This window comes from Aplidium turbinatum, chromosome 13 (genome assembly GCF_918807975.1).
Source record: "Aplidium turbinatum chromosome 13, kaAplTurb1.1, whole genome shotgun sequence".
NCBI classification, from domain to species: domain Eukaryota; kingdom Metazoa; phylum Chordata; class Ascidiacea; order Aplousobranchia; family Polyclinidae; genus Aplidium; species Aplidium turbinatum.
In genome coordinates, this window is record NC_137484.1 from 10,449,049 (window position 1) to 10,475,183 (window position 26,135).

At 37.4% G+C, this 26,135-nt stretch overlaps 1 protein-coding gene across 1 annotated transcript in view; it reads right to left on the reverse strand.

Annotated features, from left to right (window-relative positions):
- Positions 1-4,013: 4,013 nt before the first annotated feature.
- Positions 4,014-26,135, reverse strand: part of LOC145781631 (protein patched homolog 1-like) — a 35,037-nt gene continuing 12,915 nt past the window's right edge. The window contains exons 5-28 of the mRNA XM_082593306.1: positions 25,698-25,798; positions 25,217-25,343; positions 24,878-24,970; positions 24,365-24,486; positions 23,512-23,653; positions 22,568-22,714; positions 20,080-20,235; positions 19,536-19,634; positions 18,664-18,789; positions 17,944-18,062; positions 17,044-17,239; positions 14,852-15,085; positions 13,970-14,227; positions 13,499-13,673; positions 12,876-13,010; positions 11,955-12,142; positions 11,313-11,535; positions 9,954-10,186; positions 9,539-9,702; positions 9,285-9,401; positions 8,686-8,940; positions 8,048-8,447; positions 7,017-7,154; positions 4,014-6,499 (exon numbers count right to left, since the gene is read on the reverse strand). Coding sequence (XP_082449432.1) covers positions 6,320-6,499; positions 7,017-7,154; positions 8,048-8,447; positions 8,686-8,940; positions 9,285-9,401; positions 9,539-9,702; positions 9,954-10,186; positions 11,313-11,535; positions 11,955-12,142; positions 12,876-13,010; positions 13,499-13,673; positions 13,970-14,227; positions 14,852-15,085; positions 17,044-17,239; positions 17,944-18,062; positions 18,664-18,789; positions 19,536-19,634; positions 20,080-20,235; positions 22,568-22,714; positions 23,512-23,653; positions 24,365-24,486; positions 24,878-24,970; positions 25,217-25,343; positions 25,698-25,798 — 4,128 coding nt within the window. The 3' untranslated portion in view covers positions 4,014-6,319. The remainder of the gene's footprint in view (positions 6,500-7,016; positions 7,155-8,047; positions 8,448-8,685; positions 8,941-9,284; positions 9,402-9,538; positions 9,703-9,953; positions 10,187-11,312; positions 11,536-11,954; positions 12,143-12,875; positions 13,011-13,498; positions 13,674-13,969; positions 14,228-14,851; positions 15,086-17,043; positions 17,240-17,943; positions 18,063-18,663; positions 18,790-19,535; positions 19,635-20,079; positions 20,236-22,567; positions 22,715-23,511; positions 23,654-24,364; positions 24,487-24,877; positions 24,971-25,216; positions 25,344-25,697; positions 25,799-26,135) is intronic.

Sequence of the window (26,135 nt, forward strand, 5' to 3'; positions counted from 1 at the left end):
ATATTTTATAGATTTGATACTACATTCTACAACAACAAAAAACAAAAGTCTAATGTAATGTTTTATTCGCAAGGAGAAATATAAAACTTCAACCATATCATTCAAAGGTCTTTTCGACGCATTTTGATCTCTGCAAATTTGACAATTTATTATTTCAGATGAGTTCAGTGAATTCAGAATGTCATTTTCAATATTCAAAAGAGTTACATAGTGTAGCCGCTCTTGCCCCATCGTGTTTCGCAGATAGGTTTTAATCAACTTCAATTTTGAAAATGATCTCTCTCCAGTAGGCTACAATTTGTTACCATCATACATAGATAAACGCGCAACAAATTGTCAATGTTAGGAAACGTGGTGTCAATAATTGTTTTAGTAAAATAGTTGAGTTCTGGAGAGGAGCAATCAATAGCAATGTGCTTTACGAATTCTGAAAACTGAGGTAGTTCATCTTTCAATCGGTCTTCCAAATCCTGGGAATATGCTTCTAAAAGTCTGTCAGCACTTTCTTGGGTCTGCGCAGGTGTTAGGTCATGCAGATTTCGCAAAAAACTAAACCGTGTGTTCAATTGGGTGTATGCCTTGCGACGCTACTCCAGCACAGATTGTTAGGCTGTCCAATACTGCAAGGAAAACTTCCACCCGGAATCTGTCTTTAGGTGATTGATTAATTATCCATTACATCTGGAACTGAACGGCCATTGCCTACATCCTCATCGCGCCTTCGATTTCCGACAATTCTTCTTGTGCTTGTTGGTCAGTAATCCGGCACTTGAGTCAGCTTCTGCGCCTCTGACTCAAACTTAGCGAATTGTTCTGGCTAAGTTCAGTACAAAAGGTGCCAGTTCTCTCAATCATGAAATTGCTAGTTAGAATCGGGGACATGTTAGAATCTACTTACAATTTTTCTCTCAGAAGCAATAGGCTAAATCCAGTTCAAATCAAATGTCTTCGTCTCTTCCAATACAAGAGAAACTATTTACACAAATAACTAACCTTAAAATAGCACACAAGAAATGATTAAATTCTTCCCTGTGACAACACAATGGGCGAAGTTGCCATTCTCTCGAATGTACCCTCAAACAACTAGGACATGGGCTAGTGGCATTCGAACAGGCAGTTGCCTCCAGCGAAAGTTACCGGTTTTTTAAGTTTAGAATAATTAACGTTGGGACTAGTAATTTAATCCTACAATTATAATGTTCTCCTATGCCATTCTAGTTTGCAAGACAAAAATTACTTGCCATGTTCAAAATTTTTTGCAAAAAAAATGTTTTGCTCGCCAAGCGCGGGGCCTTGTGAAGCGCGGGGCCCGTAGCAGCTGCTACATCTGCTACTATAGTTAATCCGGCGCTGTAGTCGACCCGTATTGGATGTCTGCGCTTAGTTTGAGCTGTTTTATCATCAAGGGCTTTCAGACCATCCAGCTCTGATAAAGGTAGGCGCAAATGGTTGTCTTGATTTGCATTCAATGGAATAGTTTCCCAATAAATCACTTGACAAATATAAGCAATAAGCCATTTCACAAGACTAGAGATGTACCGATATATCGGTATCGGCATCGGTATCGGTGATATCGGCCATTTTTTGAGTATCGGTATCGGCATCGGTATCGGCAAAATTTGGCCGATACTGTGGCCGATACTAAACATGTAAAAAAAGGCGTTTGCTGCGGATTTTCTGCAGAAGCAAAGATATAGATTTTTTAAAGTAGTAACTAACATCACATTGAAGTAGAAAAATAACAACCTGTTCAAATTTTTGATACCTCACACTCCCATGACTTCATGCGTGCACCTTTTGACATTGTTTGCTTACAGTGATTCTTTCACTCAAACAAAACGTTTTGTTTCAGCAGTTTTGCGTTGTTCGATTCTTAAGTTGTGAAGGAGACTCAATTTCTCCAATATTTATCACTTGTGTTTCTTTTTTACTCTCAGCAGAGGATAAAACCAGGCCAAGACTACCCAGGTAGCAAAAATGTATAATTTTGCATCGTTTTTACCTTTCAATTCTTGTCGATGTCAATTCTTGCTACAAAACGGCTGCCTTCTTCTTCTTTCGTTTGAGACTAGATCAAATTTTGGAGCAGGTGGTGGAGAGCCAGTTAGTGCAGCTTCGTCCAGCGTTGCTATACCATGCGTTCCATTTGGTGCCTTGTAGATGAGACATTCGAAAAAGACATGGTCAGCAGTTTGTTCCTCCGCGCCGCATTTGCAGGCCGATGAGAGAGCCAGACCCCACTTGTGCATGTTGGAATGGAAGCGACCGACTCCGGTTCGGATTCTGTTGAGCTTGACCCAAGTCGGCCGAGGCAGGTCCATACCAGGAGGGCGCGCCACCGGGTGGGGTATAAAACCATGTAGTTTGGTGTCGGTGGCGCACCACGATGCATTCCAAGTATCTTCTATGAAGTGTGCTGCGCTGATGGCATGATTGCTGAATGGATGTAGTAATTCAACAGCAGCTAACGGCTGCCGAGAAACATATTGTTGATTGGATGGTCTAAATGGCTAGCGTGGAAGCTACACCGTTATGGTTAGCGAATCGCAACTGCTCGCTGTACTAATGAATGCTCAGCCTTGTGATAGCCGGGAAGGACACTCCTTTCTTCACAATGAGGTTGTCATCTTAGGCGCAACAAGACCATTTATTGATTAGTTTAGTGAGGATTCGTAGTCCCATTGCTTTCATTTTGAGCCTACCTGGGTAGTCTTGGCCTGGCAAAAGCTTTTCAACCAAACGACAAGCGCCCTTAGCTTGCACATTACTTGTCGAATAGTTTTTGTACAACTACACAAATCACTTGTTTTACATTTTACATCTTATTATCAATTATGATAGCCTATTTGGAGAGTTTGCGCAAACACTTTATTAATTTTTCAGAAACCCCAATTTTGATGTAATGTTTCTTCCCCAATACTCAATTACGGTGGCCTTTCATTACTAAAACCTACTATTATGACACAACAATGCGGTTGAGATTGGATTCTTGAATCTTTAATAAATTATGCCAATTGAAAGCTTTTTTTAATAGTTTTATGCAAATAAGGTAAAACTTAGCATTCGATATAATTCCTTGCAAATACCAAAATTGCTTCTTTTTGTAACACCAAAGTATCGGCCAAAATATCGGTATCAGTATCGGCCTAAAAAAGTGATATCGGTATCGGGATCGGCCAAAATATTGGTATCGGTACATCTCTACACGACCAAAGTCGACTAGAGTCCATTTTTTTTAGATCGCCAACCTAAACTTCTCAAACATCTAAGGTTGGATCAACGAAAGTAGGCTAACAAATTTTTAGTATTCACAAAACAGAAATGTAAACAAAGTTTAGTCTTTTTTTTTGTTATGCGTTGACATACAGTCGTAGGCTAGGTTACCACAGAAAGTTTTTTCAGTTTTGAAATGGCAACACTAACCAAACTCGATTGAGACTTCAAATCGACTTTTATTAGACCCAAGAGTCATATTAACAGTGGCTAAATGGTAGTAGTTACCGCTAATTAGGCTACTTTGTACAGTACCAGTTAAAAAAAATGTCTCTATAATATATAGTAAATCAGTCCATTTAATGATAAGAGACAGTCAACCGCCTCGAGTGGACAGGACAGTTTGCTGGGTTGGTTCACAAAAGCAGAAAAGTTTTATTAGCTAATATATAGTAAGTCAACTTAAGTTCCAAAGTGATCTTGAAGATCAAGATCACGCCCATCTCTGCATACAACTTATATTATTATTAGCTAAAATACTGTGATTCAGCGACTTAAGCAGTTGAGCATTTAAACATATATGAAGCTTGCATTAAACTTCAGTTACACATTAGAGGACTGAGAATCAATTGATAGCACAGCCTGTGGTAAAATTTATGTCTGCAATTCAAACTTCAAAAAACTGATTGCCTGTTTATACTATTCTGATGTTCTTTTTATAGGCTTCAAGACTGTATTTGCTGATTGGGTATAAGTGTTCTCCAATTTTCAGTAAAACTGTTGAAAATATATGACATGAGGTATATTTTTTACACAACGCCGCATTTCGACTGAAAGCAAACAACAATACACCAGGAAGTAAAATCCGTTCTTTTTTTACCTTTTAAGACGTTGAATCATTTTATCAGAACGAGCTTTGCTGGCTGGGAGACATCTTGAACGAGATCAATCAGCCAAACATGAAGAATAAATCAAAAGTAAAAAGTGTTGTTTCAATGAATAAATAGAAACATGATAAACACTATGATAAATCTCGCGACAACTTCAGTGCCAAATGTTATCATAAATCCAGGTGTATAACTTACAAGGTGGTGAGTGGGGGGAAACGTAAAGCATATGACAGGGCCGTTGAAAGAATATTTTGGGCCCTTCTGAACCTTGATTCCCAAACCAAGACACTTTAAAAAAAACCGCACCATATCCAAAGAAATGCGGTACGGTAGTTTCTTCGCTTCCAGCCCTTTGGAAAGGTTAGGAGCCCCAAATATGTCACGAGCCCGGCCCTAAATGTAACCAACCAATAAAAATAAACAGTTTATGATTGAACTGACTCGTGTGAAACTAATTTCGTTTGTAAGTGACCAACAATTAGGTTTTAATGGTTCAGTGTATGCAGAAAATACTTTTTTTTTAATTCGAAAGGTTTTACAAATAAATGGCAACACTTTACAAAACTTACGATAAAAAAATAGATAAATTAAAAACACAATATAACTAGAAGTGCATAACAACACAAACATGATCTCCTATAAAACATTGGGTTTGTAACAAACACATAAAAAACAAATGTGGTTCAAATATTCTTAAAATTATAAAAATTGACAGGTCTAGGCACGGCCAGTAGAAATGTACGTGGGTTGCAGGGAATTTGTCATATTTTCTCGGTGATGCCTTGAACTTATCGTTTTTACAATTGCAACGTTATACACAATGATTTATATTGAAACTATAACTGCCGTTGCAGGTTTTCCGATGTAGCCTAATTCTGCATTCAAATACCAACTGTTGGAGAATAGACATAACGAGAATGCAGCTGTGGGTGAACATAATGAGCTATTGCGAAGTTGAACGTTGACATAAGCCTGATGGTCGATATAGGTGATTCAGTGAGATAAAAGAAAACCGATTATACACTTGACAATTTATAGTCAAATGTAACAAGTTATGGAAAACTCTGTGTTAGGATGTAGGTTATCATACGAAAGTGTGACATGAATGCAAAACATATTCTGATACCGTACAAATGAAAAAACATTATGAAGTGCCAGTGAGGATTTCTATTTGCATCTAGGCTTATGCCGATGGTTCAGAATTTAGATCAAACGGACAGGACGACATGGAGGCCAATCAGTTTGTCCTTCTTCAAGCTATTAAATACCTTGCCAAAATACTCCCGTGTGATTACAATCGGTTTCGAATACACGTCCCATGGAACGTGGGACAAGCGCTTAGCCCTGTGAGCCATACAACTGAATAGAATACGATAAAAAACTGTAAAATGATAATTCAGTTAATGCATGTCATAAACCCCCTTTTTTAATCTTCTGCAATAATCTTACTTTATAGCATGTAAACCAAAAACCTCGATTATTACGACAATAATTTTTCTGCAACTTAAGCTAAATGCAAAGAGAAACTAAAGCCATTGCTGCAAAAATACCGAAGAAACGGCTAACATGTCAAATATCTGCTTTAAAAAATTTGAAGTATACAGGGATAACCCTATTCAATAGAAGGTTAATGTTATTTTTTAGAAATCAAAACCGTTGTTTTTGTGTAAAAATCGATTCACTCAGCTGTTTTATGCTTTTAAAACGTACAACGGCATCGAATCAACATCAAGTTTCGTGTCTTTGCAAAGATTCTCTTTACGTTGACACAAGGGTTTCACGCAATGGTAATTCAAGATTGTAAATATACAGGCTTCGGTCCAATCGATAAAATATTCATGTGGAAAAAATAACGAGAGATGTCGCCAAAGCTCGTCTTGACGAATTGAGGTTTATAAGATTTGGTCTGTTTCGGCACGGCAGTCTACAGTTTATGTAGCACGAACGCATAATACTATGAAATGGAATTTTTAGCTTCATCACAAATGTCAACAAGGTTACCACCCAGTCAGCAAAATTTGTTGTTTTTACATCATTTCAACGTCGAATGACGTACAAATGATGTAATAACGACAACTTTTGCAGGCTGGGCAAGATTTCCCACAAAATAAGGAAAAAGTGTTGAAAAATGCGCTTTTCATAATTTAACTGTACGTCCCACAGTAGACGATGTGATATAACTTGTGTTTAAATTCTTTTCACTGAATGTTTGCCTATTAACTAGTATCTTTTTCTTCCGTCAATGCGGAGATATCAAATCTTCGTCTTGGCGTGCGCGGAGGGGTTGTCTGGTTTGGTACCACTGATCCATAAGGTCTAGAAATGTTTCTTTCAGGCTCCCTCAGGAAAGTGCACATCGTCTTGGTTGTAGGTTGTTCAACAAATGCAAGTACAGGCTGTGATAATAACAACAAGTCAATCTTGCGCAACTTAGTAAGCTACAAATCTTTAAAAAAATCAATAACTGTGTTAGTTTAACGATCAGTTTTGGTATAACTGTAATAACTACGTCACTTAAATAAACAATGTGACAAAGCAAACAAAACCAAGATTCTACTTTAAAATGATCAAAAAATAAATAGGAAGAGCGTCATCACGTTGTTACGTAATTGACAATGTGACGTTGCAGCAGTTTCGTTTGGCGTTTTCACGCTTGAACTCGTTGTCTTTTAGCCAGTTTTTTAATATGTTTCCGCATTAACAAACTGTGTTGAAACCATCGGGTAGTGCAGTCCATGGACAGCCTAAAATCAGATGACCAACAGTTTGCCTGCTTTTTTTCGCAATTTGGACAGACGTAAATGACGTGAATTTCTGTAAATGACGTTACGTAAGACCACGCTGTAAAACGTTTCTGTTAACTTTGCGATCACATAAGGAGCTTTTAAATCTTTAAAATACACTGTTTTGTACCTGGGTACCAGAATTTACTTCAACGATTAGTGAGGATGATGCTGCAAAAGAAAAAGGTTCCTGAGTGCATTTTGCTTCCGAATCGGAAAATTGCTCGCTAATGGAAGAAACGAAACTTCTGGTAATATTTGGATTAATCTAAAAACATAAATGAAGTTTATAAACGAACAGTCTGTTCTTGAAAACGTATTGTTTTTTATTAAAAAAATGGTTGTTTACGATATCTTTCAATGAACAGAAATGTGGATAGAAAAAACTAACCACAGAATCAAAACAAATGTATTTGTAACAGCTAGTGCTAGTTGATAGTTCTAGGTTAACTTTATGTTAGGAGACGGAAGAATTGCCGCCAAGATTTCCTCAACCAGAGTTTTCGATTTGTATTATGACAAGATTTTATTGTGAAGCTGCGTGCGGGCAAAAACGAACTGACACAATAAGATTGTCGATGGATTCTAATGCAGTTGCAAACCGAAGCAGCACAAAGCTAAACAACGAAAAAAATGACTACATTCCAACACCACAGTTCATAAGCTTTGCCTCATGCTGATCACAAACGATGCTCTATCGTCGATGATCTATTTTGTGAAAATCATCTGACGCTAACGTGGCTAGAAAGGAAATTTTAAGGAGGTAAAAACAACTGTTGGGGATTGCTAATATTTTAATCTTTTTAAATAAAGAGTTTGTTTAAAAATATAGCTACTGAATGCAGCCAAGCATTTATGAAATCTAATTCAACATGCAATACAATGTCATTAAAACGTTATAATGTATTACAAATTTACTGTTTTGGGGAACAAGATAATTTTTTTTGAGGCAAGACAAAATAGGAGGGAGATTGCTTTCCGAAGCACCCTTGAGGCTACGTCCGTGTAGTCTAAATCGCTTTGATGAAACTGACAGTTAAATTAATCAGGTTTTACATCTTTTTTGCATCACCTCAAAGTTTGAGATTGAAAAATTGCCAACTTTACTGTTGACCTTGCTATAATTGTGAAAAATATTTTGATGATGCATTGCTGCTGTACCTCACAGTGATGATCCGACAATGTATCTTCAAGAGGAGAAACGCCATTGGCATAAACAACATGATTCTTATGAGGATAAACAGTTACACGATCCACATCATCTATTCTTGAAAGAGGTGGCATACAAAACGGATGCTGTTGCCATGCTATCTTCTGTTCATCTTTCTTCTCAGCACGAAAATGCGTGGGATTTTCTTCGGAATAAAGTACGTGACGCACGCTATCTTTCGACAGGTTTTGAAATCGATGATGGGTCACACGATGTCGACAAAGAGTCGCATTATTTGTGTTCCGACAGAAAGTTTGGCAACATTGCTGCTTTCTCGGCGAGTCATCATCACGAGATGAAAAAACAGGTGATGTGTTGTGCAGACAGTTTGGGTGCTGGTTAGTTTGATACCTGGTAAAATTATCTACGTTTAAAGCACGATGTTCTAGTCACGAAGGAGCGATATAAAAAATTATAAAAAAAATAAATAAATAAACAATATAAAATCTGTTTTGACAGTGCTGTCAAGCTGTCAGTTGTCTAAAAGTTTTTGTTTTTATTGCAAATTTTACTTAATTACTTTGAATCAGTAAACTTAATCGCAAAATTTGTGAGAGGGGTTGCTTATGCAACATGGACAGCCACATACCCATGATGGTAGTACGTTCCAGTATAACAGTTGTTGTTGGTGTTAGCATTTTCACTTGTATGACGTGGGATAGAGCACCCGGACTTCAATTTCTCTGGAGGAGTTGATGGAGGAGTGGGAGTATTGAGACGAGATCTTCCTTCAAGCGGCACTACTTCTGGTGGAGGACCAACAAAGGACAAGACAACCGGAAGAAGAATCAGTCCGTTCAAAAAACCAAGTAAGATCAAAATCGCCAAAACATGAAAAAAATACCTGCAAAGTAATAAAAGATAACTTATTTTGGATTCAAATGTCATATAGATACATTTTAAGCTGGCTGCTAAAGTAAAACCTTCGCGTTAACTTAATAGATGGAATACCGATGTTAATTTGACATATGCAAGAAAACGAAAATATATGAGATAATGTGAAGAAGATTTTACATTTTTACAGTTGGATACTAGCAAAAATAAGTTATTTTAAATAATACCCCACCAGAATATATCAACGGAGTTATGTTTGAACTTCACTGAAGAAAGGAATACACAACTGCAATAATCGCAGCAATCTACGAAAAGAGACATTATCAAGTTGTTATTGTTATTTCGATTACTCACGTAATGATAAAGTCAAATTCTGCTCCCGCCAGCATTATGACTCCTAATAAAGTAGATATAGAGCCGTCTATGACTGGTCCAAGCATGTGTCCTATGCTATGTTTCACTCGATCTTTCCTGAAAAATGTTATTCTGAGTGAAATAACTGTCACTGTTTAACGTTGCTGTCAACGCAAAACATCACAATTTGAATGACCAAGCTTCGAAAATAGTAGGCTGGGCTACACCTACAATAGTGAATGTAAAATCGCTACCTTGAACCACAGGAAGTGATATAAGCGAATGTGATGTGAACAGTAAATTCGACTCCTAGGCCAATCGAAGCTACCAGTATGACGGCTGGTACAGCGCTCAACTTCACATTCGTAGCTCCCATGAAACCGAGTAATTCCGTTGCGATCATGGCAAGAAAAACAGCCTACAAAAATGTAATGAAAAAGTTACAATTTAATTGAAATTATTGTTTTCTACTAATTGTGCAAAGACATTGAATTGACATCGACAAAAATCACAAGGACCAAAATATCCGACAGCAGATGCAGTTATGCAATGTCATTTCTAAAATGCGTACAATAAGTTTGCATAACTGCATCTGCTGTAGGATATTTTGGTCCATGAGATTTTGGTCCATGTCCCATCTAAAATGCGTACAATAAATTAACTTGTTACCATGATAAATGCTGCCCAGGGATTGAACAGCACGATTGAAAGGACTAAGAACACCGCCAGGATTACACAGCCAAGCGAAACAAATAGCCAAAAACGAAGGTCAATGTACTGCTGCCAGAAAGTGAATGGGTAGCCACTTGGGTATGCCAAAACCGACGATTCTGATTCTACTGCTTCGATGCTACTGCGCACCCGATTGATGACATTCACAAAGTCCTGATTTTCTCGCATATCTGCAAACAAATAAAATATATTAAGTAAACAAAATCAGTCAGGTTTGGGAACTTGCATAATTTATTGATGAAGTTTCCCCCTCCGTAAAGACGGCTTATTCAGCATCTTATTCAAATAGTTGTTGTTTTGATCAAAAAAAAATAGAGTAGGCTAAGACATTTAGCTACATGTTCAGTGAAGATGGATTGTAACAAGAGCTGATTGGTTTGGTAAACTGAATGTTGAACTTGTGGCTTTAAAACCGGAACTTTCCCTTGCATACCAGCAATGTTTAGGCTGGAAAGGTTACCGAATGGAAGTACCGTTCAAAAGGGAGGCCCAGGAGGTACTCTTGGGTTCTTGTCCGGGATGATTTTTGAGGCACAAAACATTTTCACAGGGCTGGGAACTTAAAAAAAACACCACTGCTTCGTTAGATACACTGCGTTGACATTAAAGCGAAATATTTGTTTAGAGACAACTCCTGCTTTGGGGGAAAGAATCACCAAGCCATTTATTTCCTCTATGATATTTCTACTATTTCCCCCTTAGGCTTTTATTATTTGAAAAGGTGGCTTGTTTTTTTAATGTGTTTTGATTTTGGGGAGCCGGGATCACCTTGATACACGAGTCAAATTATTTTCTAAATGGCCCTGCCGGCTGTAGCACCAAAGCAGTATATTTAGAGGTGAATCACTGCTGAGCTACAACTTGAAGTCATCTACTAAAAAACCAAATCTTTGCTTAGAAAGTCAGTAGCCTACAGGTTGTGCAGTAGTTTGTTGTTGTTACTTGTTTTTGCGGAGCATCTTAATTCATGTCTGAATGAGCATTGCAAAAATAGCAGCTGAAGTAAATACCCTGAGTTGCGTTTCTTCCTCCCCCCACAAAAAAATACATTTTACCCTTGTTTTGTGGCAAAAACTTGCGTTTTCTCTGAATACTGGAAGGCACATGACCAAGCAGTTCAGTTCAGTTTGTTTTTATTTCTGACCATCACAACGAGAAAGAAACAATATACGACAAACATAGCAGAGGTCCAGAAAAAGCACCTCCGCTAGATTCGCTACTGAGCTCAGATAAGTATAGTCCTACTATGCAGTATTAAATAGACAGGTTCTAAATTGAAAACTGTTGTCCACTTACTGTTTAAATAAAAAGGCATCTGGGCGTAAGTGATAGCAGGCGACCGTGGGATGATCATATTCTTTGGATCGCGCGCAAACGCCCACGAAGGTGGTGCCGGTCTGATTTCAGCCAGTGACGCGGCATATGCAAGTGGATCGTTGCCAACCCAAGCTGTCAGGTAATTATAGAAAGGACCTTCTGGGATTAATCCATCGCTGGAAACCAGGCGTGTACGATCAACCTGATAAAAATGTTGAAGGATTGAAAATTGCAAAAAAGTAGCCTATTCAGACTCCAGACCAAAATAAATTCGACAGATTTTGCACTGATTATAAATAGAAGCAGATAAAGTTAGACAATATGTTTTTTTTTTTTAACAAAGGCTGTCTTTGAGTTATAGGCTACAAACAACCGTAAACAGACTTGAATATAATATCTAGAACAGAGATTGGCGATTTTTTCCCCAGCATCTGACCAAAGATAAACTCAGATCTCGGCGAGCTTTACTAATTTTCTACAAACGATTCCCTTCACGTTTGTGATCTTGTTAAAACCTGTGCACTTATGCGATTATTAGAATACCGGTACCAGTTTACAATGGAAGCACAATGCCGGGGTAAGGTACCCAGATAAACTTTGCACCGGTAGACGCTTTCTCACCCTTTGGCAAGGATTTCCTTCGGTAATAAGTCTACATCCTATGTTTCCAATTTCTGTTGGATTTTCAGCTTTACCGGTCTGCACAAGAAGCTTGTACGCCAGCACAGCCTCATCCGAAGCGTCCGGGGTCCACGTGGTAGCGTTGATAGCTCCTTTGCTCCAAGAAATATCAAATTCATCTTGAAGTCCTAAAAAAAATTTAAATAAAACTCGTTAGCTCATATGCTCAAAGCTGGTAACAAGTGAAACCCTATCGAGCCTTCGAGTGACAAAAAATATAAAGGGCATATAAAAGAAAGGCTTCAAAGTATCTCGAATTTAGCGCATCCCACACTAGTGGGCACGCTGTTACAAATCTAAATCAGCAAAGATAGGCTACGTAAGTGGAAGCAAGTTTTAAAACTAGTCTACTTTTTCGTAAAACTAAACCTTTTTTTGCATTGATTATATTAAAAAATGGAAAAAAAAACATGTTCTATAAATTTTTATGTTGTAAAAGCTTGCAGCAGCATACACACTAAACAATAGGCTATTTATACGCCTGCTACAAAAATATGAAGCTCTCTTTGAAAGAAACTGTTTTGAAGCTAAATCATAACAAAGTTATAAAATCCGATACTAGATAATAATCAATATTACACCTAGTATTTCTAGATGGAGAATTTTAAGCCTCTGGGGAAAATTTGTGATCGGGGAATTTAGAAATTATGAATAAGGCACAATCGAAGAAAATGCCTTGCCTAAAAAACGGGACATCTTTTTGTTCGAAAATAATGACAGTCCCACTAAAAGTAATATAAATGTTAGGACCGTTACTTCAGTGGGAAAAAAGCTGAAAAATGCGGATGACGCTCCGAAATATTTTAAAACGGTTAAAAAGAATTTAATTTGTTGGAGTCTGGCAACACTAATTAAACCAACCCTGAAGCCAGTCACGCATGTAATCCAGCCAGTACTTGGTCAAAGTCCCGTCTGTATTTCGCATCACGTATCGTATTGTCTCCATAGAATCGTGAAGGGTGTCCAATTCTTTCTGGTTTGAAGCGTAATCGAATTCTACAGCAAAACGAGTGAGAAGTTATAAGAACTGAGCTGCTACGTTCACTGCCAAAACCAACTGTTTCCTTTTTTTGTTAATGTAAGCCAACTGTTAATAGTTATTGCATGTTGAAATGACAAAACTTTGAAAAACTTTAACCTTTTAAAAATCTAAAAATTTTAACCATTGCCACAAACAAAACAAAATTCGGCTAATTGCGAGAGTAACGTGACCTACAACTGCCAATTGGTTTCCAATGTAGAACTGTTGCAAAAGCGTCCAGTGTTATACACTGAGAGTTGATGCTTTGTAAAGAGCCATCTTTTTGATTCTGGCCTATTTCTTGACGGGTTAGATTTCATTCCGCACATACTAGTATGACATACGACGGCTAAGCTAACTTGAATCAATTTTTTGCATTTAGTTCTTCATTTTGACTTTCACTTTTTTCCTGTATGAGCGTAATCGCCAAATAAAATGTGTTCAAATCAGGTAGGCAACATACCTTTTGTGACGATGTACATGTTGTAGAATGCAAAGTATGTTGTCTGTACCACTATTGCGTCGTGCTCTCTGGTGCCACGGGGAAGAACATCTCCGAAATCTAGCCCGTCATCAATTAGAGTTGCCCCATATATGGAGACTCCAAGCAAGCCAGCAAATAAAGCAATAACGACAACCTGCATGCAAACCACTTTGAAGATAATCATTTCAATTAAGTATTTTTAAAACTTTTATCTCAAAATAAACTAAACTACGTTCTTAAGTTTATTTTCTAGGTATGGTTGTTTCTGTATTGCTTAGGCTAACTAACCAATGAAACAAAACACAAAAGCTAAAGACAATTAGTCTAAAATAGTAGGCTGCTTTGTGTTTAGCCTTTTATCAGGAAACACGGCAACTTATTGAACTGAATGTTTATATTAAGACTTTGATTGAATGTAAGCACCGCAAAATCGTAAACAACGTCTCTTACCCGAACAGGATTTTTCAGCAAGAATGGCGCGTAATATTTTTCACCCAATTGACTGATGGTGAGGGCAGGTATTGCACTCAAACAACCGTAAAGTGACCCAGAAGGAACCGATCGCTGACCCTTTCCTTTTTGGGACACCAGGCTATGTGTAGAGCTTCTTACACTCTCCATTGGAGTTGTAAGATTTGTTGACGGGTTACTTCCGTTCGAACGACTGTTTTTCCCACTTCCTCCCGTTGTATCTACAGTAGAGCGATCCTAAACAGGTCCCAAGTATTATGACTATTTAAAAGACAAAATACAAAGAGTACGTAACCATACGATGCCAAGTTCCAATCATGATATGTCCATCACCACCGAGAATGCACAGAATCGCCGACAGAGTGAAGTATTTATAAACAGTGCCACGTAAGCACTACCTCATCTATTCCTTTCAAAAATTCAACTGGTGGGCCGTTATTGTTTAGCGATGGCGCCTCAATTCTTTTGCGATGCAGGAAAAACAAAAATCCAAAATATGCTGGATGAAACAGAAATGGATAACCCTCTGCCAAAAACTAAAAATGAGTGAGCCCCTAAACGACAGGGAGGCAGTTAACACGGCCCTACTTATAAACATGTTTAATTATTATAAATACAAAAAGTAATTTTTCGCATCTAGACGTCGGTTTGAAAAAAGTGCATCAATGTATTCGGTAAATACACTGTAATGTGAAAAAAATGAATGTTTCCAATTATAGTATTCGACATTTAACCGGGCTCACTGACTACCACTAACAAATGGCACAAGTCAGAGCCTCTCGACTCTTGGACTGGTGAAAGGTTCAAACTAAGGAAGATAACAATTTCATATAAAAAGATGTTGAAAGATAAACAAATTACCGATTCATTTAATTCAGCTTGGTCATCGAAAGCAACCTTATGGCGGGTCACAGATGGCTTTTCTTTATCATCTTCCACGGTTGCTGAGTATTGCGGAGGAGAACTGTTGGAGTGCTCCACGTGAAACTGATCTGGAGTGTGCGATGGATTACTTTGGGATGTATTGGATGTTGTGGAGACAGTGGTTTCGGTTGAAGGCTCCAGAACAGTGATGGATGATTTGTTGGAATATGCCTGAGCATATGATCATCAGTTAGTCTCCCATAGTCTCAGTCTCCCATAACACTTTCTGATTCACGTCATATGTTTTGTTCAAAGTTAGTTGTGCAGGATTTAAAAAATGCTTTGTTTAAAGTTAAAGTATGCTGATTCTGCTACGCGGCATATGAACCAAGGTTCCTTTTGATAAAACCATTTAATTATTATCAACAATATCAAAATCACAACGAGCTAGTCACACAAACACAGCTATGCAGATCACATTTGCCTATTATCTACGTTTACTTTTGAAATTTAGCTCTTGGATAAGCCATAGTGTCTTAGTTCGCAGGCTATAGTCTAGAAAAAAAACGTATCTACCTGGAGTAACCTACTTTGTTAAAAACTTTTTTCTGCAAATAAAATTTAAAACGGTTTCACGGTAGACTATATGCATTTACGCGTGAATCATTTTGATATCTCTTGTTGCAATCAAACATACATCAATGACGTTCGGTGGCTTAAACCGTTGGGAAAGCAACTTGGAAATATGCTGCAGCAAGGTAATAGGCACGAAGGGCGTAACCGTCGGGCGAAGCCCGAAGGCGTGTTGCCGAAGGCAACACTTCCAGCGGGGGGTCTGGGGGGCCTCCCCAAGAAATTTTTAAAAAACACTTCCAATTTGGTGCGCTCTGAGAGCATTTTCAAAACAAATCAAAAATAAAAATCTGTCAAATTGTGCTTCGCCTATGTCGTGATCATACATCCATTTAATGTTTAGAAGTAATGAACAATCTTAATTTTAACGTTGCAGGACCAAAATCCAGTGTTAGACATGGAATAATAGTTGTCTAAATATTTAATTACTCGAATAAGCTACAATGTGACTGAATTTAGAGCTACCCAGTACTCGCCTATGACAGTCAAGTTTCTTGCCCAAAGAACAACAGGCGGTGGCTGGAGTCGAACCCTCAAGCTCTCAACTGCGAACCCCACGCACTAACCATTACGCCACGACTGTTAGTTCAATGGTATAAGCACTTTCTTTGCATAATATTAATTAGGCTAATTGCTTCTGTTGCATTTTCCGACTTCCAACTGGTTAACACATTATTAGCTACTATCTAGGGCTAGGCTAATTCTACTGCAATAATTAAAAGCAGCTGCTTTACAGCTTTATCCAGTGTATAGGCCACCTATTGCACTGAGGAGGTTGGAAGGCCGAAACGGTGTGCCACTGTCTGCACTTACGAATAATAAGCTTATGTAGGCTGATTCTTTCTGTTGATTCTATTACCAACTGCAACACAGTCGGCTACCATCAGGGGTAACTGTTACGGAGACTGATATGAGAATCTATACAAGAAATGCAGTGTCTCTGCGGTCTCAAATATTTCTATGACGAGATAGTCTAGCCATTGTACGCATTGACGTCACTGGGAAAGCAAGACTAACCATACCATAACCATAACACATCTGATTGGCTAAGCAGCTGGTGACGTTTTGCAAAACGAGTGAGGATTGGATAAAACGAAGGCGTTTTTTGACATTTTTGAACCTATGAAAGCAACTTTGATAGTTGCTTCCCTGGAGCTTCAGTGGTTGTTTCTGACAGAAGCGTTTGCGTTAATTGGCATTTATAGGCAAGACATGCGGTTTGGTGAGGACTTAGACTACTCACAAGCGTTACGAGTAATTCTAGTCACGAATACAGTAATTTTCAAGTTAAAATAGACGTGATAAAAATAATAAGAAGTTAAACCTAGAATTCAGTCATTATATTTTGCATAGTTTTCGCTCAGGTAAGCACTGCTTTCCTTGCTTTCCCTCACCGATCGTCACTGACATACATAAAAAGGCACGGAACACAATCTCTTGGGATAAGGTTATTTCTAAGTAAAATATCAGTTTGAGAAGGTGTTTAGATTGAAAATAGTCTACCATTTTTACCATTTAGCCTACAATTGTTTTCAGAAAGTTATCAGACTTCGCACCTGTATTGTAGAGTGCATAGTTATGGTGGTCATTTGTCCTGGTTCAGTGAAAACAGTTCCATTTACTTCAGACAAGGACGGCCGATTGTTTCCTGACTGTGCACTCACAGAAGCTTGATAGGATATTGAATGATCATAGGCACAGTTTCGTGCCGTGTTTTGCTTGGTCAGATCTACTACGTCGTTTACAGTTGAACTGAAATTCAAAGTTAAAAGATAAATCTTAAACTTTAGCACATTTGCTGAAAATTTTTATCGCTTTCTGTGTGATTCACCGATAACCATCCATAGCTTGGCAAATTTTATCTCAATGAGATGGTTGATTGGTTGGTTTTGAACCTTTATACTAGGACTGACAAAGCCTTGATAGGTTATTCTTGGTAGTTTCGCATACTTGTAGAGGCTCTTGACGCAGGGTCGGTTATCGAGATTGGCAGAGTGAAGTTTTCCGATTGTTGAAGTGTTGTAGCCGGGAAATTATTCTATTCACTAGGTGCCGCTGAATGGAGAGCAGTCCTTAGAATGCGTTGCTCAAGCGCACACCTCGAGAGTCGAACCTGCCCCGTGTGATCTTGAGCCGAGATACGTTATAGCTTTCCGACTTACAGAATGTCTACGACAGAGACGTAGCCCGAGGAGGGCTTAGGGGGGGAAACACTCCTCAAAATTTCATCTTACCCCCAAAAATTGTTTTAATACGATTGCAACATTTTTATACCATTGTTATTGATGTTGAATGACTTTGTCCCCCCAAAAGTTGCTTTTGCCCACCTAATTTTATTCCTAGCACGTCACTGGTCCATGGAAAATTGCTATGTAACAGGGTAGCCTGTGATTGACTTTTGTTGGCACAAAGTTGATTACTAAAATTTACATTTTACTAATATCGATTGTGCTCACCTGTCAAAGCAGCATAAAATATCCAACTTATTACTTTTCCTCCGTAACAAGTCAAGGCTTAGAATAGACGGAAATATAATGAGAACTGATATAAGATTGAAAACTGTGACAATGGAAGCCTGAATGAAAGCATAATTGCGTTAGGTTGAATATTCTTCTTCAACGTTGAATAACATCTCATTGCAAGGTTTTTAGAGAATTTTTTACGTTTGTTTTATCTTCAACTTCAATGAAAGTTCGTTGCCTTCAACTGCTCGTTTTCTTTGGGCTGATTTTTACTTGAAAGCGTTTCCGCTTTTGTCGTAGACTTAAATCTATTGCAATGTACCAAACAGGATAACATTTTTCACAGCATGTTTTGTTTATCATTAATTGCATTATGAGCTGGAAGCTGTTGTGTGTGTAGTTCTAATGTCAAAACATTTCACACAGGAATGCAAATTTCGAATCAATCCTGGTATAAAAGCTAGCATGGGTTGTAAATATTGCATGTCACTATTGACATGTGAATGGTGTAAAGATCTTTCAAGCGATAAACCTATCACACTAAATTGTAACATTCTTAACAGCTACGTGTGTTACAAGACCGCAGTGGTATTTAATGAGTAAAACCAGGTGCACAGGTTGTTGCCAAAAGATGGACCCAGCTCGCATTACAATGCATGGAAAATCAGGTCCATTTTTTGGAACATCCTTCATTTTAAAACTTTTATAGTAAACCTGCAACCCGAATGCTCTCAGCGCTGGCATGGGGATGATGAGAGAGAAAAGGAATCCGGATAAAATAGCAATGGATGTGAGAAAGACGCTAACTCCGACCCGCTTCAAGCACTCGCCAGTTCGTTCCTATTTGAGATAAGATAACTTGTCACAGCTCGCGACTGGATCAAATCAGTTTCATAAAGCTTTTGACCTTGTTGTAACCATAAAACGTAGAGGCCAGTGCTTTACAATTCTTTTGTTGCAACACCTTTTTACTGAAGGCGTTATAACGTGGTATGCGAAATTCGTATACGGCGGCACTTGAGCGCAAAATACAACAAGTAAAACAAACAGAACACTTTGTTTTACCAAAAACACGCCAACATTCTGGAATTAGGCTGCTGATGAGAACCTCGGTATCAAGATTAAAAAATCATCTAACAAACACACATCGCTCTTTTAAAATTTCATAAAAAAAGACTTTAAAATGATGTAAAAAGCAACTAATGTTTTCTGGCATTGCGGGTTAGGGTATGTAAATGTTCGTTACATATTCAGCGTTACCTTATTACTGAATTAACGTTGCAGAAAAAGCAAAAGCAAATTTTCTGAAGACAATGAAATACACTATTAACACCAACACACTATTACTGTCGTGATTTAAAGTATTTGAAAAATAAATGCAAGTAATTCAGGCGTTAGACCACACATGTATACGACGATCAGAAAAATTGAGGAATGCTACAGCAAGTCTTCTATTTAGCTAGAATTTAGTTTCAAATAAGTTACTTTTCGAGCAGCTATTATTTGTTCAACAACTGTAAACATTCTAAGTTGAACTTCGTTTCTATCTGATATACAAGTAAACAGAAATCAAAAATAAAATTTACCTGAAAAGGGATGTGGCTTAAAAGAGATATTTCCCCAAAATGATGGGCCAATAAGAACATATCGTCAACCCCCAGTCCCAGTAGAAGAAAAGGCAGAACCTGTAGGTTGATGCACAGTGAGTTTAAAATATGTTTTTTTAACAATGCAGAGTAATTGTTTTTGTCTTTCCAAAGCTGTTGATGTAAAAGAATTGCTACATGTCCAATGATTGGCAACCTACCGACCACACCCACAGGCCACGTTTGACCTAGCATGCAAAATCACGTCTTGGGCAAAAAAAAAAACATTGAGCCTAACTATATACAAAAGTAACTTATCAACAGTTCAATTTGGAATTCTCAAATTGTAAAAATTAAAAGTACTGTAGGTTACTGTGAATAATTACAACAGTTAATTTCTGCATTGAATTAGGCCGCACAACACGGGTTACTCGTCAGGCTACACGTCCTTTTTAATACGTTGATTTTCAACAGCATCCAGTTAGCCTATTTGTGCCTTCCTAATAAGAAAGACAAGATTCATACAAAAATAAACACAACTCACCTGCGTTGAAGCTGCGTTGAAACTTATTCCGATGAAGGAACATATACCCAAGCCAGCTGCAACGGATAAAGCGACCAGTAACACCCCAATAACACCCACTGCTCCCTGGGATCGAGATGCTCTCCATCTCATCAACGACAAGCAAGCATAACCCATCTAAACACACATTTATAAGTTTATTTACAAAAGTCTCATCTTTTGCATTAAAGTCTGACGTTTACAGTGAAAAGTTGACCTACAAAAATAGGTTGAAAAACAGCTTGCCAACTACAGCAAAGTAAAATAAAACACAACAAACTTAAACGTATTGGGCGCAGCATACTGCGACTTTGTCATGAAAATAATCAATTTCATCTGGAGAATCATCTTGTGGTTCGTTAAAGTTTGAATAATGTTGTTCAACACAATTACTTCGTAGTCCTTCATTTGTTTTTGGTAAAGCAAAATTAAGTTCTTTCTAAAATTTATGCTAGTCTAACCTTTGACAGGGCTTTAAAAATAATCGATTTTGTAGTGACAATTTCATCTTCATTTAGAAAAAAAAAAATATATATATATATATACTGTATATGCAACACGTAGTAGCAAATGGTTAATTATCTTAGCTCCATTTTTGCCGAACCGTATAAATTGGTGAAAATAAATCAACCTTGCTTTTTAAAAGTCGTTTATTGACTCAATACCAGCAGTAACTCGACTGCGACTGGGAACAATTGCAACCACATAGTGTTAGCTTGGATGAGATGGGCTACAAAGATGACAGTAGCATTTTGAATCATAGAAATTGTGTAGGCTTGAAAATACGCCAAGTGTAAACGTTGTAGCTAATTTAAACCAATCGAGTGCATCGAAAATGTGCCAATTATAGACACAGCGTACGGCGCGATAGAATCAAAAGATTAAATTGAAAGGATTAAGGTAGATTTAACGCATGATACGAACGCTGCATAAAAGTAAGTAGTAAATATTACAACAGCACGTAAACCTTGCCAGTAGGCAATGTTAAGTCAGCTTGGTTTGAATTTTTAACAAAAAACGTGGAAAAAAGACAAGAAAGGCCACCTGGTGATGATGATGATGAACCGAGATACATGAAAGTGATTGAAAGCTGACAACAAACAATAGGCCCTTAAGTTGTTAAGTGAATGTAATTTGTCCGGATGGCGTTTGAAGATATCTTTTACAATATCTGGTTATCTATAGCAGTGGTTCTCAACCTTTTAACAGTGGGGGACCGACAAATTGTTTTAAAAATGTTCGCGGACCGGCAACCAAAGATCGTAGTGAATAGAATGAATAGCCTATTTGTAATGTTTTATTAACCAAAGTTGTCGTTGCGCACCATAATGCAAGGTTTTAGCATATGATTTGTATTAAGGACAAAAATTGGAATAAAACGGCGATCAAATCAACTCAAACAGAAAAATGTCAATCCATTTGCATACAAAATCAATGTCAGTGGGAAATTTGCTACTGTTACGCTGCCAGTAGCCTATGTGAGGAAAACGAGATATCTAAGAAGTTTCTAAAACACGTAGCTCTGTTTCGGCATCCAGACGATTTCTTTGCTTTGTTAAAGCTAGAGCTGAAAAAGAATTGTCGTTTCAAAGCTAGTTGAAACAATTACCATCAAATCGATTGTTTTGAAAGTTAGGCACGAATTCGTTTGCAAGACATAACCAGAAGTGTGACAATGATGTTTTTCGAATCTGGACTGCAAAGTAGAAGCACAACATATTGTAATTCGATCAGACTTTCTTTTTCATGAAGATTAAGGTCGCATGTGTTGACATCATCGATGCACGGATTGTTTATCTAAAAGTTTCCATGTCGAGGATCTTCATGTTACCGTACGCAAAATAATCGTCAAAATTGTTAGTCAACTCTTTCAAGTGTTGACTCACAATGCTCAGCAACTCTTTTTACTTTTTTCACAACTCCATTTCACCAGCATTTTCCACAGCAAATCGGCTTGTCTTCATTCCATTCCGAAGCGCTATTTTCCGCATAGTCTTTGAAAAACAAGATCTTTGCTTTCTCAAACTCCGGTTCTGGCAAATTTCCATTGCAGGCCTGACTTTATCTCGGCACTTCAAATTTATCTAATTCCATATTTTCGTCTCCAACGACTTTGAAACTTTTCAAAATCAAGGACAAAATTCCCATTTGGTTATGTATTTCTGTGTTTCAAAACTTTTTGAAAACTACTCGCAATTTGTCACAAAAACATTATTAACGGCACAGAATTAGGTCATCAAAAATTTCACCTTTATTATCAAACAATTTTATGTGGAGATTTGTCAGTTTTACAGCTGTGCACGAGTACGATCGCAATTTTACAATATGCTAATGACTCCACATTAAAATAAGCTTTGCAGAAAGTGAGATCTTCTGCAGACCGGCAAAAAAATTACACGGACCGGCGGTTGAGAACCACTGATCTATAGCACTAAGTTGCTTTCAAATTCAGGCTATTTTTGACACTTACCATTAGCAGATAGCCTCCAAAAACACGAAAAAAGCTGATATTCGAAAACTCAATCAATATGTCATTAGCAGTAGCAGCACTGAATGCATTGAGCTTGTCGGAAGAGCTTTTCGTCGTATTCTCGTCCTCTGTTATCGAGTAAATCGTCTGCAAAAAAAGTACAATCAAATATTGTTTATTTTAAAGCAGTATCTTTAGGCTAAGTTAAACCTCGGGTTGTTTGAAACTTTTTTTGGTGAAATCAAAGGCTTATTCTGTGAAGGGTAATTCAAAACGAGCGAAATTCTTTGCTAAGAATTTTAATTAGAAATGAAACGCAGCCGAATCAAATCAAAATGAAAAAACTTTGAATTATTTGGATATATTTGTGTTTTGAGCCCACTCATGAACCTGAACCGTCAATGAATCTAGCTTGTGTTTCGTTTCGAGTACATATTAAGAACGCTTGGAATTTTAACGAAACTAAACGGAATTCCTCAGTGAGAGATTTATTTTGAAACAAGAGCAACCTACGTTCGCTTTGAAACCAAACAAAATACTTTTAAAATTCGAGTTTTTTTTTGCTTCAAACCGCCCTAATTTAATTACAGTACCAAGTATAAAATAAGCAAATCTAAAAACAGAGTAAAACTATTCACCAGGCATTAAATAAAGTGATTTGCGTTCTTCCGGTGACTTTAGGTTACTAGGTTACCTCTAGATTATCCTTAATATCAGGAGGTAACCTAGTAGCGTATAGTCACCAGAAGAACGCAAGTCACTTTATTTATAAGCAGATCTGTTAGTAAACTGGTGTCTTAAACTTGGCATGAGCATTGAACAAGCGTAAGAGCTGCCACAGGGATCCCTTGCAAATGCTGTACTTAAAAATACTTGATTTTTTTTTTTTTTGGAAAAAAATGCAATGGTGGCTTTCATAGTTGCCTTGGTTGAATAACAAATACCTCAACAAAATTGCGTTGCCAGTTAGTTAAGATTTCCTCAGCTCTTTCTACGCTCCAACCTTCTCCAGTCTTTATGCCTTTGTGGAATTCATACATGTTTTCAACGCTCATTAGATTGAAGAGGGTTTGCAAACCCTGAGCACTGAATGATAAAAAAAGAATAAATAAACATGGAGTGAGAAAAAATGGCATAGTTTCCCAGACAGCAAATCGATTGTTTTTTACACTGATTCAACGTCTGCAGGCGTTTAGGAAAGGATACTTTGCTTTCATCGTGTAGTGGACTATTTAACAAAGCACCAGCATAAACACACGGCTGACTTTGCATCACTTTAACGTTGCTGTACTTCATATTATTATTGATGTGAAGACAATGTTTGACTTTGCTGATCAAGATTCAATTTATTTGCAGTTTTTTCTACCCGTAAAATCGTTAATTTTCTTTCATGCAATTGAAAGCCTCAGCAAGAAATTTGATAGCTTGCTTCCGCTTGTTAAAGAGTGGAAAAACTACGTTCAAACTACGTGAAATAACGTTGTGAGAATGAAATTGAATTTTGAAGTTCCGCCTGATGTCCAGGCTACCAGAGATATTGTGATATAAATGTCTCGAAATAGAATATATCTTTTTTAAGTTTTGTTGCCAATAAAATCGCCTTTTGACGTTTTTTTTGCGTAGAAAAAAACAATGCAACTAAATATATAGCAAGAGAATGAAAATGTGTTAGTTCTTGTTGTTTAGCGATTTAGTATTTTGCAAGTTTTCATGTTCAGGCAGAAATCGTGAAACACGTTCTGATTCATACATGCAGTGAGAAAGCGACGCCTAATCTACTATATTTCTAAGACCTACTGAGTTAAGTTTCCAGTTTCATTTCTTTTGATTCCACCAATGATCAGATCAATTGGCCACTGCATGAGGTTGGAAGCAAACCCAGAACAGCCTTTAGCGAATACTTCTCTCAAATCTGGCGGCTGAAACGAAGAAGTCTTTCATTATTGCACCATTGGTGCTTACACAGACTTTTTGTTTAAACAATAGGCTACACCAGCTGGCTAAATAGTTCGTCTACAGATGATAAATTGACGCAAAAAAGATGGTTTTTGCTAGTTGAGAAGTCAAAAACTGATATAATCAACAGATTAAACTAAAAGTATTGTTAAAAATGTAAACAATAAAGCTTTGGTAGAGAGTTTGCATTTTTGAACCATAAACAAGCAAAACAAAGTAACCTTATCGGGTTTACCCGGTAAATGTAAACAAAACGTATACGGTACATATAACTATATTAGAAACTACATGTATGTATGCAGGTATTTATTGTAGGATGAAAAGCTATTTAGGCTGTTAAGATGAAAGACCTACTCCTGTGGTATTGGAATTTATGGCGGATTCTGGACATTCTGGGTCATTTGGGTTTAAGCAATAGCGCTCTTGGTACCCTGTATCGATTCCAGCCTGAAGAAGTAATCACAATGAAAACACTCGCATAGCTTTATATTCACAATTCTATTATGTAAAATATATTCCCAGGTTAGTTTTAATTACGCTGTTAGTCATTTTACCAGTTTTTTGAAACAAAAGCTTGTTTCATGACACTGCTTCCTCGTTTTACGTTGGCAATGTAACATGTACCTTGTCTAATTACGTGACAAAGTCTAACACGTGCCTAATCTAATATGTGTTAAGTGCTGTGCCACCAACCTGTACCATAAGACCTCGATAATAATTGAGAGTGTCACGCAGAGTTGATGCAGCAGGTGCCGCTTCAAGGAATTGATCGAAAAAATCAAGAGGATTCAGAGTTGTCCAGGTTATGTCTGGCATGGCTCTAGACAAGAGTAATAGTCAATGGATTGTTCTGTATACTCACATGAGAATAAAATCCATCACCTCGCTACTATGTAGCACCCATGCAAAAAGCTGCAATTGTTGAAAGAGCGTGTTTGGCTTGACGCATATAAAGCAAATTTTCACATTTATAAGTATATTTTTAAAAAGGTCAAGAAAAACTGATATATTCTTATTCAGGTGTTGATATTTAAGTTATGACTAACGACACAGTCTAACAAAATATTTAAAAATAAAAATTTTATGAAAAAGAATAGAAACTGAAATGTTCAAGACATGATTCAACAAACATTTCGACAACAAAACTGTCTGAATCTTCAGTGTTAAGACTCACTTGCTGACGTAGATTGGAGGTGTTGGCCCAAGCAATTTTGACCCTTCCCAGAAACAATCCAAAGGAGTGATGATAAAGCAAGGAAACAACCTTTCGAGAATCTAAAAAGACAAAAGCATTGTTAGAAATTCTTCAGCTTTGAAAAAACATCACAGATGAACAAAGACGCGTCTTCCTTTGGAGGTTGACTCAAGCGTAAGCGACCGAGAGCCCTGACCTTGTGACATAGTAACACAATGCTATTCTGCAGCTGTCTAACATGGAAAAGTAAGTCGTTTTGTATGTTAACTAAAAAGTGACACCTGTAGGCCTATATGTAAATTAAATTTAATGAAACCACTCGATTGGTTGAATCACGGGTAGATTACTGCTCCGAACAAAGCAACTCTACTTTTGATTTTTTGTGTTATGGGACAAGTACAATCAGCAAGGTTATAT